Source organism: Leucopleurus acutus (assembly GCF_964270905.1).
Source record: "Leucopleurus acutus genome assembly, chromosome: 3".
NCBI classification, from domain to species: Eukaryota; Metazoa; Chordata; class Mammalia; order Artiodactyla; family Delphinidae; genus Leucopleurus; species Leucopleurus acutus.
In genome coordinates, this window is record NC_139145.1 from 24,793,113 (window position 1) to 24,812,078 (window position 18,966).

At 41.8% G+C, this 18,966-nt stretch overlaps 1 protein-coding gene and 1 pseudogene across 2 annotated transcripts; one reads left to right on the top strand and one right to left on the bottom strand.

The window, feature by feature from the left end:
* Positions 1 to 724: 724 nt before the first annotated feature.
* LOC309958875 (ferritin light chain-like) lies at positions 725 to 2,118 on the top strand (annotated as a pseudogene). The gene is made up of 2 exons: positions 725 to 730; positions 1,583 to 2,118. The product of its transcript is annotated as a ferritin light chain-like (transcript).
* A 13,405-nt stretch (positions 2,119 to 15,523) lies between these two features.
* On the bottom strand, positions 15,524 to 18,680 carry LOC309960015 (UDP-N-acetylglucosamine--peptide N-acetylglucosaminyltransferase 110 kDa subunit-like; the record flags this gene model as incomplete). Its single annotated transcript, XM_082836560.1, has 1 exon — positions 15,524 to 18,680. One exon carries the CDS (start codon positions 18,678 to 18,680, stop codon positions 15,540 to 15,542), a length of 3,141 nt encoding a protein of 1,046 aa, XP_082692686.1. The 3' UTR covers positions 15,524 to 15,539.
* Positions 18,681 to 18,966: the final 286 nt, after the last annotated feature.

Sequence of the window (18,966 nt, forward strand, 5' to 3'; positions counted from 1 at the left end):
TTGGTCATCGTAGACCAATAAAATCATTTTAAATCTCCTCAGACGATGCCAATGTCTAGCCAGAACTGAGAACCAGCGGACTAAGCAGAAGGGGATGTTTCTACAAAGATCTCTCAACAATAAGTCCTTTCACCCAATCAGATTTACCTCCCCGCAAAGGGCTAAAGAACGCTAGTGTTGTCCATACTTGCTTAGCTTTAATTAGCACTTGTGACTTGCCCAAAACCTAGATCATGTTTCCCCTAAATTTCATGTTATTCCCTACGTTTTTCAAACCCAGGGCTAAGGGGTTTGCCAAGATGAGATTTTAAGTGCTCACACAGGGGAAGTCCCTGGCAAACCAGGACAGCGGTCCCTCTACATTGAAATGTAAAGCATCCTAAATAACCCTGCCACTGCTCCCAGATCCTAGTCTGTGCCAACCAGTGGAGAAAAGGCATTCTCCATTACTACCACGGCAAATGCTGCTGTACTTGCCTTGGCTGGTCCCTATCTTTTCCAGGCACCAATCCCCTTCACCTGCTGGTGGACGCTTTGGCCAGCTGACAATGCAGATATTTTCAAACTTTAAGGTGAATAAAAATCATCTGGAGGGCCTGTTATAACAGAGATCACTGAGCCCCACCAGAGCTGCTGATTCCATAGGGCTGGGACAGGGCCCTAAAACTTGAATATCTGACACATTATCAGGGGACGCTGGTAAAACTGGTCAGGTTGTTACCGAATGCAGGTTCGTCTGTCTGAAGCACAGTGAGGCCAAACAAACCTAAAGGCTGGAGTCTGGAGCAGAGAAAGGTTTATTGCAGGATCGAGCAAGGAGAGGGGTGGCCCGAGTTCCAAAACACCCTGAAATCTCCAAAGGATTTCAGCAAAGCATTTTTAAAGGCCAGGTGAGGGAGGGACGTCCCAGGGAATGTGATCAGCTCGTGCACAATCCTCTGATTGGTTGATGTTGAGGCCACAGGGCAGGTAACATTATCCATCCTTAGGTGCCAGAAGGTCTGGGGGCTACGTGCTCATGATCATCAAGGAGTTAATTTCTTCCATTGGGTGGTGGTTTTTAGCATCTGAAAACTCAAGAAATATGCCTGAGATACTATTATCGGAGTACTTCAGAGAGGAACTACAGCAGAGGATATGGGGGATGGGTCTGTCCTAGGAAGGCCCCATAGGGTACTGCTTGGTTACAAGGTGACCATACTTTGAGAACCACTGCTCTAGTGGCTTGGAATGTTCAGAAAGTAATGGAAGAATCCCTTCCCAGGTCTAGATTCTAGTATCGCCAGCTATTTTGGTGGGGGGAAGGGTAAGTTTTGTCCTTGCTTGGACTTCTTGTTCATTTATATCAAAGCCTATTTGAGGCAGTGCGCTCGGCAGTCCTGCAGTTCTGTCTTTTGCTTCAACAGTGTTTGGAATGAACAGACCCAGGGACGCTCCTTGCTCCAGCCCCTGACCACCCTCCAACCTTTCTTCCTGTCGCAACCTTTGGAATCAGCCACTCAGCTATCCTCAGCCTCCAGGACAGGCCAACACCGTTTTTTGAGCTTAGCTCTTTATCACTGATCAACCACGAGTTTCCCAGGTTCGTCAGAATTATTCCATCGAGGTGGAGGCCGCTGTCCACCGCCTGTTCAACATGCATCTGGGGACACTTACCTCTCTCTGAGCTTCTATTTCGACAGCAACAATGGGACTCTGGACAGTGTGGGCCACATTTTTCGCCAACTGGCTGAGGAGAAGTGTGAGGGCGCCCAGCGTCTCTTGAAAATGCAAAACCAGTGCTGTGGCCGCGCCCTCTTCCAGGATGCGCGGAAGCCTTCTCAAGATGAGTGGGGTAAAACCCAGGACGCTGTGGAAGCTGCCATTCTTAGGGGGAAGAGCCTGCACCAGGCACTATCAGATCTGCGCGCTCTGGGTTCCGCCCGCGCAGACTCCCACCTCTGTGACTTCCTGGAGAGCCGCTTCCTGGAGGAGCAGGTGAAACTCATCAAGAAGATGGGCGACCACCTGACCAACCTCCGCAGGCTGGCTGGTCCGCAGGCTGTGCTGGGCGAGTATCTCTTTGAAAGGCTCACCCTCGAGCACAAACAGGAGTCTCTGAAGTCCAGCCGCCTCTGAGGAGCCCCTCTGGCATCAGAGCTTCTGCCTGAAGCCCTGCTCTGCAGCTACTAGGCAGCTTTGTAACCGCCCTGGAGCCCTCTCCCAAGCCTTGGACCAAATGGAAACAATAACGCTTTTTGCAGAAGGAAAAAAAAAAGCCTATTTGAAACACAAACAGAATAAAGAGGAAAAAAAGAAATATATATATATATCTATAAGTATATATATATATATTCATGTTTTTTTCCTTTTTTAAAAAATTTATTTTACTGAAGTATAGTTGATATACAATGTTGTGTTAGTTTATGCTGTACAACAAAGTTATTCAGTTATACATATATATAATTTTTCATATTCTTTTCCATTATGGTTAATTACAGGACATTGACTATAGTTCCCTGTACTATACAGTAGGACCTTGTTGTTTATCCATCATATATATAATAGGTTACCTCTGCTAATCCCAAACTCCCAATCCATCACTCCCCCACCTCCCCCTTCCCCTCGGGAACCACAAGTTTGTGTGCTATGTCTGTGAGTCTGTTTCTGTTTCATGGATAAGTTCATTTGTATCATATTCTAGATTCCACATATAAGTGGTATCATATGGTATTTGTCTTTCTCCTTCTCACTTACTTCATTTAGTATAATAGTCTCTAGGTCCAGCCATGTTGCTGCAAATGGCATTATTTCATTTTTTTTTATAGCTGAGTAGTATTCCATTTTATATATATCACATCTTCTTTATCCATTCATCTGTGAGTGGACATTTAGGTTGTTTGCATGTCTTGGCTATTATAAATAGTGCTGCTGTGAACATAGGGGTGCATGTATGTTTTCGAATTATAGTTTTGTCCAGATATTTGCCCAGGAGTAAGATTGCTGGATCATATGGTAGCTCTATTTTTAGCTTTTTGAGGAACTGTCATAGCGTTTTCCCTAGTGGTTGCACCAATTTACATCCCCACCAACAGTGTAGAAGTCAGTCAGAAAGAGAGAGACAAATACTGTATGCTAACACATATATATGGATTTAAGAAAAAAAAATGTCATGAAGAACCTAGGGGTAAAACAGGAATAAAGACACAGACTTACTAGAGAACGGACTTGAGGATATGGGGAGGGGGAAGGGTAAACTGTGACAAAGCGTGAGAGAGGCATGGACATATATTCATGTTCTTTTAACATATGAATTGCCCCACTTTATCTGTGTGAAATAAGTTTGTTCCCGTTATTGGGCTGCTTCTCAAGCTTTGCTGCTCATTTGAATTACCTAAAGAGCTTTTAAGAAAAACATTGGTGTCTGGGTCCCAGCCCCAGAGATTTTGATTCAGTAGGTCTAGGGAGGAGCCTGGGCACAGGGAGGTCTCAGAGTTCCCCAGGTGATTCTAGTGTGCAGCAACTTTGGGAACCACCTCTTGGCTTCAATCCAGCTAGTGATCAGATATTAAATCTAAGACACATGGGCTAGTGCGTGAGCTCTAGGAAGATTTGTGCCAGGGAAAATGATCGATAGTTGTGTTACTTCTCTGAAATGGATTGAAATTTCCAATTAGCATGAACAGGGGAGGGTGAATGGGTGAATGCAATAAGGTGTATCATTTACGTATTGCCCTATGTGTATGGCTAGAAGCTTTTGCAACTGAGGTCTGCCCTACTTTTCATGCTAATGGTAATGCTTGTCCTCCTAATGCAGCTGTAAACTTTATAAGCCCATAGGTAGACAGCATCACAAAATATTTACCCCTCCCCACTGGCCCACTCTCAAGCTTCTCTCCCCTTCCCCAATACACAAATGTACATCAATGCTCTTGACCAATATCAACATATTGACCTTCAATTCTTCTACTTTGCAGCTTCCCTCTTATCAGGACATGTCAGCATTTAGTGCAAGGACAAATGCTTGCCTCTTGGTGAGTAATGTGGACAATGCCTCCAAGAGACAAACAGCCCTTAGGGAGGGGGAAAAAGTCTTTCAAAAATGTTGATGCCCAGAGGAGGCATTTTCAGTCATCTCAGCTTAGAGGTCAAATATCCAAAATTAAAAAGGTTAAAAAAAAGAAAAAGAAGAAAGCAAGGAAGAAAAGAAGGAAACAATTCTCTTATCTCATAGTAATAAGGCAGTTTTCCTTAAAAAAAAAAGACTTAAGCCTTAAATTCTCTTTCCTAATCAAAATGTGCTTTTCCGTCTTTAGACTATTCCTCTTATATCCTGTATTATTCATGACGTTTAATTCTTGAAATAGCACATGGCTGAAAACAGAAGCTAACCTCTTGTCCACTATGAATTAAATCTTCTTTTCCTAGGACCTGTCTACAGTGTACAATTTGGGGTTTGCCAACATAATTATTTTTTCTGAAATAAGTTACAGCATTTTGCCTTTTCAATATATAGTTATACAATATATTGTTAACACAACATAGTTAATATAGTCAATATAGTAAATACAACTATAACACACGTGATATGATGCCACTGGTGATTTTCTTCATCCATGTAATTCTGAAATTTGACAGTATAGTTTTCATATTCTAATGGGCTGAGTATTACCTTTGCAAGGATAGAACAATAAAAGAAATTCATAATATTCTCGTGTGGTTTGCCCCTGGGGTGGATTACCATAATGGGGGGATATTTGAGCCTTTCCCCAAGTCATTAAAAAACCTCCAGCGAGCAGCCCCTTGTCCTCTCCAGGGAGTGGGGGGAAAGGATCTTTAATCATAATAATCCTGGGGGGAGAAATCTCAGAAATAAGACATCTGCTTCTGTGCCTTGTTGTTTTGCAGAATAGCAATGATTGCTTTAGCAGCTTCTATTGCCATGTGTGTACAATAAGTAAATGAACATAAATTGAATGAACGCATAAAAGAAGGATAAACCCACCCAGCTTAACAAATCCACTCTCTCACCTGCTGTGCCCTGAAACATGAAAGAAAGAATCACGGGATCATAAGGATTAATAAAATAACAGTCTCTGTTAACAATATTGACAGAAGGTATAGGAAAATTTGTCTGATGTGGGACCAACAGCTTAACTGCTTAATCCTTTTTTTTTTTTTAAGGGCAACTCATTCATTTATTGTTTAAAGATTGCAAGACAACTTCTGAATTTCTGTAGCACAGTTTAAATGTTTTACTGTTTTGATAAATCAGAGTATAATAGAAAAAACAATTAGTTTCCAGTAATATCTATATCTCTATTCAGAATTAAGTCTTCCACAGACATGTAACCTGGAAACAAAATCCTGTTACAATAAGCAAAGCTTCAACAGAGCTGCTACTTTTCGGGCCAGGGAAAGGTTCATCCCTATAGGAGGAGGATGTGCTATGTAAAATGGCTGCAAGGTCACAGCCTTGAGGGCGCTGGAAGTCTATTATCCTATCCCACATTAAGTAGTTTGGTGAACTTCAAACGTCCGTTCATCTGCAACCAAGCTGGCAAACTTTAACTGATATTTCAAGCAGGTAAAAAATAAATTAAAAGAAAGCCTTACACTGATGTTCCTTGATTCACACTGTTAAATGGTTCATTAACATGTAATTCTGGCTAAGAATTACATTTGAGACTCCTTGCTCAGATTTTGGTTAACAGTACAAATCTTTGAGAAATTCAAGTTCTTATTAATCAATAATTTGTCAGCTAGGCTACATTCAGGCATCAGCTGCAACTACAGAATAGGTGCACTGCCTCAGCGCTTTGGAAAGACATAATCTAGAACACTACTAGCAGACAAAATATCTGTTACTAGACAGCACAGGTGCAGTACAGCAAGACAAAAACATATATTCATGTGTGCCGCGGACCAGCCGGAGAAAGAGGATTTCACCGCCCAGGGTCAGAAGGGAAGGGGTAAGGAACTGAAGTAGCACCGAAGAATGGGGTCAGAAGGACCAAGACAATTGATGGTTGCAAGGCAAATTTTATTGCGCTACAGTTGCAGATTATCTAGACTAGAAATCGGAAGGTTGCCAGATGGTGGTTTACATTACCTACAGACTGTCTCGGCTCAAGGTTAACTTCCCTGGGAGGAAACCCATAAACCCAGAAGCATCAAAAATAACCTGCATGTGCAGGGGGAAGACAGCTTTGCTTGTCTCATTTTACATTCTTTCTGATCTCTGGGCCCTGGTGATTTATCTCCCATGGAATGGCACAAGGAGGGGAACAAGTAGGGACAGTCCCTTCGAGCAGCGGCGGCATGCCTGGCATGTCCTTACCTGCTCTCAAGGCTGACTGCTTCCCACAGGTCTTTTTTATTTTTTAACTTTTGCTGCAAAATAATTCCATGAAGTTTAGTGCCGAGAGTAGTGTACTGTTGCATGAGGATACGAAACAGACATGAGAAGATTATTATCAATAATAGGCAAATTATGGCCAGGGTAATAAATCCTGACAACCTTCCAGTAATCCAAGACTGAGGGTTTAACCACTTTAAATGATCCAGTAAAGTTTGAATTACATCTTCTGGCGAAACATCATCAAGATGTGTATTTTGTATATCCTGAATTTCAGCATTTAATTTCTTAAGATCAAGACTAATATTATTATCTGACCAAACACTCAGCAGATGCATTTTTACTTTTTCCCATTCCCAAATACAGTCACTGTACTTTTAAGGAGTAACACACATCCATGTATACTTTGCATGACAAGCTAAACGCATCCTCAATTTTAATGCTGCCATCTGATCTCCAATCCCCAAAATTGCGTTTTTAAATTCATCTAACTTGTTATTAATCCATAAATATATGTGACTTTGTAAAGATAAAGCAAGACTGGTATGTTGAGATAACTGATTAGCAAAGTGAGCATGATGAATACTCTGTGAAAGAGCAAGACCGGCAGTAGCCACAGTAGCAGACAGAGCAGCCGACGCAAGTAAACTTACTATTAGCCACCCAAGAAAGCGTCTCCTCTGCAAGGCTTTAGAGACTTCCACCCATGCCTGTACTCCAGTATCTTCATACCAAGGTTCTCTCAGATGTACAGGCACCATAACATACATGGGTTGCTTTAGTATAAGCACAGATTGCGTTCCTGCAGAAGGGAACATACAACTGCTAAAAATACAATTAACACAGCTAATATTATATCCTCCTTTGGAAGAATTACCAATGTTAATAGAACCACACAAACGTGTATATGGAGGAGCAACACAAGTTATAACAGGTGTATTGGAATAAGTTAGAGCTAGTTTCCATATATCCCAGTTCTTTTGAAATGTGATAAACCTATCTATGATGGGAAAAGAAGAGATAAGAATTGACACCTTGGTATAATCTATAGTACACCATATTTGGTTATTATTCCAAGATGCATTGCAATGTTCAAAATTGGATCCAGGAAAGTTAACGGTCGTAAGGGGAGGCAATTGATTTTTTGATTTTCTGTTAAGCATAGTAACCTTACGTCCAGCTATAAGTATCCCTTGTCCTCCAAGTAAACACTTCATACAGAAATAATTTCCTGAATCTTCACCTGTAACCTTGGCTATAGTAATAGCGGAATCCCTAAGTGGTGAGGCGTATGAGATTTGACCTCTAATATTAATAGCTTGCCCATTTTATACCAAATGATGGTATCCTTAAGATCCTCTCGTCGGCTGGTAGCCGGGCATGTAAGAGTAATGTTGGTTCCTGTAAAATGAAGGATGCCTGGAGAGCCTGACAAACTAATTGATTGATCCGTTCCCTCATAAACATCTGTATGCTCATAACTAATAGCCTTTACACATCCAGTTTCCAGATTCAATGGGCTAAGACAGACAGGATGGGTACTAAACCAGTTAGTATAATTTACAGACATATTGATTTGTTTTATATTCCCAATAAGAGGCCCATAAACACTTATCATTGTAAAATACAGGAAACTCTGCTTCAGACCAAGATATGGGTTGTAATAGTGGAGGATAAGGTACATAGGCCCAGTAAGTTGCTGCATTAACAGAGGGAACACATGAAATGGTTGCCAACATAACCAAAAATAAAGTTACAGGTGTAACAGGATTATTCTGTTGTTTCACTGACTCTTGAGCTCATGAAACCAGTTGTTTAATTTGTCCCCAAGTTGGAACAGCACTCCTTTGAGTCGTCCTGGCAAGTGGTCTCCTCTTCTTCTTCTTCTTCTGAATCAACACTGTCAAATTTTCAGGAGAGGTGCAGAGCTTCTTCATCTTCTGAACTAGGTGAGCTATGGCGAGCCATCTATTTGCTTGACTAAGCGCTCAGGAAGCCAGCAAAGTCCAGGCACTGATCTGGGAAAGATACACACGTGACCACGTCCCCAAATCAACACAGGATCAGGACCACGCCAAGTGCTGGTTGACGGATCTTTCCAGAGGACCTCCGGAGATTGAGAGGCCAATCTTGGCTCAGCCACCAACCTTCCCCCTGCAGAGCAGCCAAATTTGTCAACAGTGAGAACATTTAAAATAAACAGAGCATGATTTATAAGGTTCTGTGGTGTTGTTCTATACAATTCCCCCCTTTTTATTTTTTCAGTAGTTAGCTTTAAAGATCTATTTGCACGTTCTATAATACATTGTCCTTGAGGGTTATATGGAATGCCTGTAATATGGGTAATTTTGTAATGAATTACAAAATGTTGCAAAAGCAGCGGGCCCATTATCTGTTTTAATAATTTTGGGAAGGTTCATGAAAGCAAAACAGTGTAATAAATGAGTGATAACATGTTTAGTAGCTTCTCCGGTCTGTGCTGTAGCACAGAGGAAACCAGAATAAGTATCGATAGTGACATGAACAAACTGTAATTTCCCAAAAGACGGAATACAAGTAACATCCATTTGCCATAAATGTCTAGGTAATAATCCACGAGGATTAACAACATAATGTGGAACAGGAAGGTGAGGTAAGCATTGTGGGCATTGCTTAACAATTTGTCGGGCAGCTTCACCAGTAAGGGAAAATTGTGCGTGTAATGTAGCCGCCGACTGACGGTGTAAAGCGTGCAACGGCTGTGCTGCTTGTGAAGCAGTTTGATCATAACTTACCATAATATGAGGGTGTCCAGGACATGGACCATGAGTATCAAGAGTATGAAGATAATGAATGCAGTACATTAGCCATTCTTGACAGCATGATGAACGGAAAGGAGGAGTACGGTAAATTGGGACCTGTCCTGCTTTAGGGAAAAGAGATTGAGGAGGAGGAGTAACTTCAACTCTATTCTTGGGAGGAAAATGTACAGGATAAAGATCACGTTTAGATCGAGTTAAAACATCTGCAGTCGCATTAAGTTTAGTCAATGGACCAGGCAAGTTAGAATGAGCACGGATATACAGACCTGCAACAGGACCATCATGGGAATGAATAAGCTGTTGAAGCAAACAAAAAGAGGATGATAATTCAGGGTCATTAGTATGTCCTATGCTCTCAGTCTCCAGAAGAAATCACAAGCTAATAAGATATTTACTATCAGAAAACAAATTAAAAGATATAGAAGGCAAATGTTTAAAAGACATAATGACAGCATACAGTTCAACACGTTGAGCTGAAGTCAAGGAAGTTTCTTTAACGAGGTTTGTTCCGTGGTCAGTGATTACAGTAGCCACTCCTGAAGAAGAACCGTCCGTAAAAACCAAAGGTACATGAGGAACAGGCTGTTGCCTAATTATAGAAGGAAAGATATGAGTTAAGTTTGCTGAATTGGATCAATTTATCAGCAGGGTAATGGCGTTCCAAGGTACCTGAAAATCCTGCAAGAGCAAGACCCCATTCATTATTATGTTGAAAAAGTCAATTTTGTTGACTAACTGAATAAGGGATAATAATTTGAGAAGGTTCTATACTTATAGGTTGTAAGCATCTAGTTCTACCTTGCATTATTAAATTACTAATAAGTTCATAATAAGGGTTAATAACTTTAGAGGGTGTAGATTTCATATGAATCTATTCAATAATTCCAACAGTTTGCCATAAGACGGCAGTAGGCACATGAGGAGTTGGACAAATTATTAAGAAAATTGGAAGGTGAGTATGAATTCTAGTTAATTGTGTAGAACTGATAGATCTACTGACTATTTGTAAAGCTTGAAATCCTTCTGGAGTCATAGAGCGTGAAGAAGAAGGATCTGAGTCACCTTTAAGATTATCAAACAAAGGCTGTAATTGAGCAGTAGTAAGTTTTAAGGAAGGCCTTGGCCAATTAATATCTCCAAGTAATTTTTGAAAAGCATTTAATGTTTTTAAATTATCAACTCGAATTTGCAGTTTTTGAGGCCTAATAGTAGTGTTATCAATATATTTTCCCAAATATAAAAATGGAGATTGTCTTTGAATTTTTTTTGAGGCAATGACCAAGCCAAATGATTGTAAGGACTGTTGTAAAAATTGAAAAGCAGTCTCTAATAAAGAAATATTATCAGTGGCTAAAAGTATATCATCCATATAATGTATGAGATATAACGATGGAAACCTTTTTCTCACAGGAGTCAAGGCCTGAGCCACATATTTTTGGCATAATGTAGGACTATTTGCCATGCCCTGAGGCAATACTTTCCATTGAAATCTCCTCATGGGTTCCTTAAAATTTAAGGAAGGCAAGCTAAAAGCAAAATGTTTTCTATCTTCAGGAAACAAAGGAATAGTGAAAAAACAATCTTTTAAATCTATAACTAAAAGATGATAATTGTGTGGTATGGCTGTTGGAGAGGGTAGGCCTGGTTGAAGAGCTCCCATTATTAGCATAGTTTTATTAACAGCTCTTAGATCCTGTAATAACCTATATTTTCCAGATTTTTTCTTGATAATAAAAATAGGAGTATTCCAAGGACTACTGGAAATTTCTAAATGCCCTAATTGTTCCAGTACTAATTGTTCTGCAGCTTCTCATTTCTCCTTTGTGAGGGGCCATTGGTCCACCCATACAGGGTCATCAGTCAGCCAAGTAATTGGATCAGCAGTGAGTGGAGAATCCAAGGCGCCTAAGAAAAACCCAAACCTTGTCTATCACTTTTTATTTTCACATCAATAGGACAGACAGTTCCTTGTTGATTTGTTCCCAGCCCTTTTGTGGGAAGAAATCCTTGATACAACATCATATTAGAGACTTGAGAGTTTGGACTATAAAGTAATACTCCCATTTCTTTTAATATATCTCGGCCCCAGAGGTTTAAAGGCAGCCCAGGCAAAACATGAGGCTGGAAATATCCTGAATGGCCCTCACTATCTTGCCATTAAAAAAAACTGACTACTTTGCATAGGAGAAGAACTTTGTCCTATTCCGTGAAGTTCTGTAATAGTAGGACTAATGGGCCAACGTTTAGGCCAGTGTACCTGCGTCATAACAGAGACATCAGCTCCAGTGTCTAACAAACCTGAAAAAACCTTTCCATTAATGGTTCATTTCATTTCTGGACGTTCTTTCCCTATCTTCTGAATCCAGTAGGCAGCATTAGACGATCCAAAAGCCTTTGTTTCTCTCTTTTGATGTTGTAAAATTTGTCCATGAGGTACAAAGGGCAAAAGTAGCAATTGTGCAATTTTATCACCAGGAGAAATAGTTATTATATTTTTAATAGTTTGTGCCATGACTTTTATTTCTCCTTCGTAGTCAGAATCTATGACTCCTGGCATAACAGTTAAACCTTTCATGGCGACACTACTTCTTCCCAATAATAGTCCCATCAAACCCTTGGGTAAAGGTCCACAGATGCCCGTAGAGAGGGCCTGAGGACCCATTTCAGGAGTTAATACATATCGGGCGGAGGTACTGAGCTCCAGTCCTGCGCTTCCTGGTGTTGCTCTGGAGAGCGAGGATATTGTATGTTTCTGTTTTTGGTTAATGTCTGATTGATAATTTGAGGAGGATACACAGACATTGCCCTTATTATTTGTTGGGGCCGGGGAAGGCCCCGGGAGGAGTTCCCCGACAGTGGTGGCCCATCCTTGTGGGCCACTGAGCAACAATCTTGTGCCCAATGTTTCCCCCTATTGCATGTAGGGCATAAACCAGGGATTTTCTGACCATCTGGAGGTTTCTGAGTAGGGAAGGAAGGACTAGGGTTAGAATTAAAAGATCTACATTCTCTAGCAAAAGGACCTGCCCTTTCCGCATTTAAAACAAGTCTTTGTTTTCTTTTGATTGTTTTTAAACCCCACGTTAGTTAATGCTGCAGCCACAGCAGCACCCTGTATATAAGTAGGCCCAATGCCTGCACAAAGGCGAATATAAGCCTCCAATGTTCCCCGTTTTCTCCAAGGTCGAATCGCAGCCTGACATGCCTTATTAGCATTCTCAAAAGCAAGCTGCTTAACTACAATCGTACCAGTGAGTCCGTCCGCAATGAGTCTCCCCACCGCCTGTGACAACCTATCTACAAAATCAGCGTATGGTTCATCAGGTCCCCGTCTAATTGTTGAAAGGTCCTCAGTTTTGTGTGTAGAAGGACATTTCCTCCAGGCTTGTAATGCCAAATGATTTATTTGAGGATAAGCAACAAAGGGATAAGTTAATTGATCTTGTAAAGAAAGATATTGTCCTTCCCCAATCAGCATATGATAATCAACTGGAATATTATGGGCAGCATTCTTTTCTGCTTGTTCAGCAGCCCGTTCATAAAAATCAAACTTCCATATTAAATAATCTCCACCATTTAAACAAGCTCGTGCAATAGACTTCCAATCAGCGGGGGGAAGAGCTTCTCCTGTCAACCATAGCAGCAGTAAAAGGAGCAGTGGGCCCATATTGAGCACAGGCAGATTTTCAATCTTTCAAAACTTTAAAAGGGAGAGCCTGATGCTCCCTAGTAGCTTGTTGAGGATTATTAGGATCAGGTCTCTCTATGACGGGACAACAGAAAATAGGATCTTCTCCTCGTTTTATGGCTCCTTGTACAGCGTGCTGCAAGGGACTGAGCATTTTTACAGATGTAGATTTTTGAGGAAGACAGTCCTTATTAACCTGCAGCTTTCTCACTGACTTATCTATCACAGCCACTAGAAAATCATCCTCAGGACATTTCTCTCTTTTATGTTTACAAGCCTCATCTGTTAAGTCAAAATGTTCCTCTTCATCTAAAATATTTAAATTAATTAGCTCTTTCGGTTTAGGAAGCGGCGACACAGTAGCTGATAATACAGTCTCTCCTTCTGTCAGAGGCTTATGTTTTTCTGACTTTACATTCAAATCAACACTATCATGAGAAGAATCTAAACATATTTTTATCAGATTCCACAAACTATATGTAACAACAGGAGTATGAGTAGGCCCTCGAGACTCGTAATAATTTTTTAAATCTTCTCCAACTTTCTGCCAGATTTCTATGTCACCAGAGCCACCATCAGGAAACCAGGGAGATACACCATGGATATGCTGTAAAAATTCAGTCAACAATAAAGTTCAGAAACTTTATTACCCCGAGCTTTAAGCATCAAAAGTAAAACCTGAGCAAATAATTCATACATCTTTGAGCCCTTTTGCCCCATCTTATTTTACTTCTGACTATTGCCTTATGCCTCTATTCGTTTCACTTTTACTGGTGGCCACACATATTTTGCATAAGGGTTCTCTTACCTGCACTTTCTTTTTCTTTTAACTGCCTTCACGCTTCAGGTCCCTGTTCGAGTGCCACTTGCCGCGGACCAGCCGGAGAAAGAGGATCTCACCCCCAGGGTCAGAAGGGAAGGGGTAAGGAACTGAAGAGGCACCGAAGGGTGGGGTCAGAAGGACCAAGACAACTGATGGTTGCAAGGCAAATTTTATTATGCTACAGTTGCAGATTATCTAGACTAGAAATCGGAAGGTTGCCAGATGGTGGTTTACATTATCTACAGACTGTCTCGGCTCAAGATAAACTTCCCTGGGAGGAAACCCATAAACCCAGAAGCATCAAAAATAACCTGCATGTGCAGGGGGGAGACAGCTTTGCTTGTCTCATTTTACATTCTTTCTGATCTCTGGGCCCTGGTGATTTATCTCCCATGGAATGGAACAAGGAGGGGAACAAGTAGGGACAGTCCCTTCGAGCAGCGGCCGCATGCCTGGCATGTCCTTACCTGCCCTCAAGGCTGACTGCTTCCCACACGTATGTTGCCTTGTTTAAGCCTCAAGCCCTCGATCCTTTGTTGAAATACAATAATTTCATTCCTATGGTTTTCAATACCAAAAACTCAACCTCCAAGAGGGCTAAAGTCTAATTTGTACTCCAAACCAAGTAGCAGTGCAGTTCGCTACTACTGAGACTGAATCCATAAAGACTTCAAGACCACGTCCAGAAGACAAGTTATTATATATAATACCCTAGAAGGTCTGAAACATAATTATCATATACATAGCTGGTCCTTCAGAGCTTTTTACCTATAACATGTTTTTTGATGAAAGTTATTTAATGTACTGGAGATAACTGTGACTTACTGATCAAATATTTGAATACTTATACTTACCTGGGATTTCATTTCTGCTGAAAGAAAAAGGAAGAACAGGACTCACTAAAACAAACAAACATACATTAGAAATGAAAGTAAAAATCTTAACACACACTATCACTTTTGGAAGCAGCATAGAGGGGCAGTCAACGGTAAAACACTGGTGAAATAGGTCAACACTCTAGGCCAAAAATCCATTATTATTATCATCAGTGACAGTACCACAACTGTGCCCTTCAGAATTAATAATCACTCCTAAGAATCTTCATTCGGCACCAGATGACGCGGTTAAGAGAAACACTCTGGGAGGTTTTGAATCAGACTTGGTTTTTTGTTAGCCAAGTTACAGGAGAATTTTTAAAGTGGGGGGAAGGGAAGAAGGAAACGGACCAGGAAAATAATTTAAGCCATCATCTATAAACCAACAAAGCACTGATAGTTCCGAACATTATGTCAGACACTAAAATGACTGATATAAGCTCAAGTGGTTTACACAACCTATAAAAAGACTATACCAGCAAAGTCCCCATTTATCTGTAGAGTTCAGAAACTAAAACAAGGAATATTTTAGCTTAAAAGCTTATCTCAAGAGAATCATACACACTTCACATGAATAAAAATACCTGAAACCAAACATTTTTAAAAGCTCCAATACCCAAAATATAAAGAAAAATATTAATTCAGAAGACTCAATCAATCCATGATAATCACAAAACGGCTGGGCAATCTCTATCTCCCTTCCACACTAACCATCCATCCTATGGAAGACCAAGGGAGATCAGACCTTCCAGACTTACCTTCCAGACCTTCCAGACACCTGGCTGCTGCAAAATTCTATGGAGACTCCTTGTGGAACAGCAGTTTCCCATCTCTTGTGTCTCTCCCTATCATGATCATGATCATGCAGGAAGCAAGTCTGGCTGTGCTATTTCTTATCATTGTCTGTCACCCATCTGCAGCATGGTATTGTACAGATAAGGAAAAAGTAGTTCCCTTTCCCCCAGAAGGTTGAGGCTCAGGTACAGGGTAATTCTCCTGTGCACACAGTCATTATTTAGGCCGACTCAGTGACTTCAACAGGCTTAATCATGTGATCAGGTTTGTTGCCAGCTGCGTAATGCTCCCACATCTGTAGATAGAGCCGCTCTAGGTCCATCGTGTATTGTTTGGTGTTGAACAGAGGGCTAGATGTTCTCTGCTTCCAGACTTTGCCACGAAGTTTCTTCAGGTATTCTAGATCAGTTCCCAGTTTCACAGCTATGTCTTCATATTCTTGTCTATTTTTAGCAATAAGCTCACGACAGCCTAAACAAGTGAGCTGGGAAGCTGCAACTCGGGAAGCAAGAGTCTCTCCTGGCATAGTCACCATGGGTGTCCCTGACCAAAGGACATCCATCCCTGTGGTGTGTCCATTACAGAGTGGAGTGTCCAAGCAGACATCAGCCAGCTGGCCTCTCCGAACATGTTCCTCTTTAGGAGCAACAGGTGAAAAAATGATACGGTTCTGGGGAAGGCCCATATTTTGTGCATACTGTTGAATATTAGGTTCTCCTACTGCTGGAAAACGCAACAGCCACAGTACACTATTGGGAACACGCTTCAGAATATTTGCCCACATCTGCAAAGTAGATGGGTCAATTTTATATAACTGATTAAAGTTACAGTACACAATGGCATCTTCCGGTAACCCGTACTGAGAACGTGTGGTTACAATAATGGTACGGGGAACCTCCTCTCCAGTGGCAGCCTTAATGTTGATCTGGGTAGTTGCCAGTCCATTGCTAAGACTGAATCCATTAACTGTTATCTGAATTTGTCCTCTGTTAATCATTTCAATAACTGCCTCTGCAATAGTATTCATAGGAATGACAGGCATATTAAGAGCCGTATTACTGCTGTCTGCGTTGTCTCCTCCATCAGGACATTTCATCTTGACAATCTGCACATCTGGGAGACTATCAAGAAATGCTTTGAGGTCGATGCCATTCAGCACAATCCGATTGTCATAAATGTGCCCATTGGACTGAAAATCGATGACTGCCTTCTTCTTCAGGTGAGGGAACATATTAGCATGATCACCAATAAAGAAAGTATGGGGCATATAAGCCAGTTTCTCAGAATACTGCTCAGCAACTTCAGCAGGTGAAGTTTCCTGATCAGTGATGATATAATCCATGAAAAGCACGCCACTGGTCCCAGGGTAGCCCAGCCACATTGCCTGAATAGGAGCTGGCCTGAGAGCAAAGAGTTCATTTCGAGCACCCCTGGTATAACCATTCATATTTACAAGGATGTGTATACCATCTTGATGGATGCGATCAGCTGCTTTCCCATTGCATGGAATCTGAGAAAGATCAATGAAATGATGGGCTTCTGCCATCACCTTCGCTCGGAAGTTTGTGCCATCATCTGGGCTCAGGGCATAACAGAATACCTCAAATTTATCAGGATTGTGCATGCCTGGAATAGACTGCATAAGATGAGAAGTAGGATGATTCCCAAAGTCAGAACTCACGTATCCTACACGCAGTCGACCATCACTGAGCTTCAAGTCTTTTGGATGTTCGTACGGTGGTTTATGAAGGACACCGATCTCATCCAAGCAGAGGTTCCCATGGCTCTCAGCAATAGCCTTCCTGAAGCCATGAGAAAGAGGATAGAGCATACTATGATGAGGCTGCACAGAAGGCAACCTATTCTTCTCCAGCTGGTCAGCCACAATGCTGACCAACTTCTTCATTCGCTCATCATAGTCTGTCCAATCACAGACAATCTGCAGGCAATGAGCCAAATCACAATAAGCGTCAGGAAAATCAGGTTCAAGCTTCAGAGCAGTGCGATAAGAAGCAATTGCTTCTGGAATATTCCCTGAATACTTGTGAATGGAAGCCAGATTGCTGTGGGCATCCGCAAGTGCAGGGTTAATCTGAATGGCACGAGTATAACACTGCAAGGCTCCCTGAACATCCTGCATCTCCTTTAGAGTGTTTCCCATGTTACAGTAGGCATCAGCAAAAGTAGGACTGATTCGAACAGCCTCCTTATAATGCATCAGAGCTTCCTGCAGTTTTCCCTGCTGCTGCAATACACTTGCTAAATTTGAATGGGCAACAGCAAACTCTGGGAAGACTTCTAATGCTTTACAATACAAGCGAACTGCCTCTTCAATGTTTCCCTGGTCTCCTTTGATATTGGCTAGGTTATTCAGAGAGTCTGCATGGATGGGACACAGCCGCAGAGCTGTATTATAACAATCTTCTGCTTCGGCAACACTGCCCTTCTCTTCCAGAGCGTTGGCTAGGTTGCAGTAAGCATCAGGGAAATGTGGTTGCAACTCAATAGCTCGCCTGTAGGTGTCTATTGCCAGATCTATCAGGCCTTGCTCATAGTATACACAAGCCAGGTTGGCATGTACCACTGCATGATTTGGGCTCAAGCTTAGGGCACAAAGGTAAGCTGCCACAGCTCTGTCAAAAATCCGTGCCTCTTTCAAGACATTTCCTAAATTGATATAAGCATCCAGAAAATTGGGGTCAAGGGTGACAGCCTTTTCAAAGTGATGAATTGCAAGCCAAATCTCCCCTTGTGCATTGAAAACACAGCCAAGATTACTCCAAGCTACTGCAAAGTTCGGTTGCGTCTCCATTGCTTTCAAATAACATGCCTTGGCTCCTTCCAAGCGACCCAGGGCTTTGAGCAGGTTCCCCAGGTCACTGCGAACACAGTACAAATCAGGATTGCACTGAAGAGCAGAGACGTAAGCTTGTACTGCCCCTTCCATGTCGCCTGCTGCTACCAAAGCGGCTGCCAGGTTAATATAACCATCGATGAAATCTGGTTTGAGATGCAATGCATGCCGGTAATGCTCAATTGCTTCCTGCAACTGCCCTCTTTCCTTGTACACATTCCCCAAATTCGAATAGGCTTCTGCCAGAAGAGGGTTCTGTTTAATTGCCAGAGTACTAAAGTGGGCAGATCTGTCCAGCCTTCGACACTGGAAGTGTAGAGATGAAAGTAATAAAAGTACTCCAGTATTGTCTGGCTCTTGTCTCCACAGCTGCATGCAGTGTCTCTCAGCTGCCTCAAAATCTCCTGCCTGATACTCTCGATGTACCAACTCAGCTAACCCTTGGAAGGAAAGCATACGTTTCGTTGGTTCTGTGCTGTCGGCCACGTTGCCCACAGAAGACGTCATCTGGAGGGTCTGCAGAGAGTGATAAAAGGGGGTAATTGAGTCCCGCTGCCGCCAGTACTGGCAAGAATGTTTCTAGAGGTAGCAAATACGAGGGCAGCAGCCGTACCACTGCTTTGGCAGGCTTAAGCGGCGGCAACAGTTACAGGCACCGAACCTTAGGAACTCTGGTTGGCCATCTACCTCTCACGCTCTTGAAATCTTAATTCCTAACCCTGCCCTCTTCCACCATTTTTCTCCTCATCAGGGAATAAAAATTACCTATACACTTGCCTTAGAAGAAATCAGA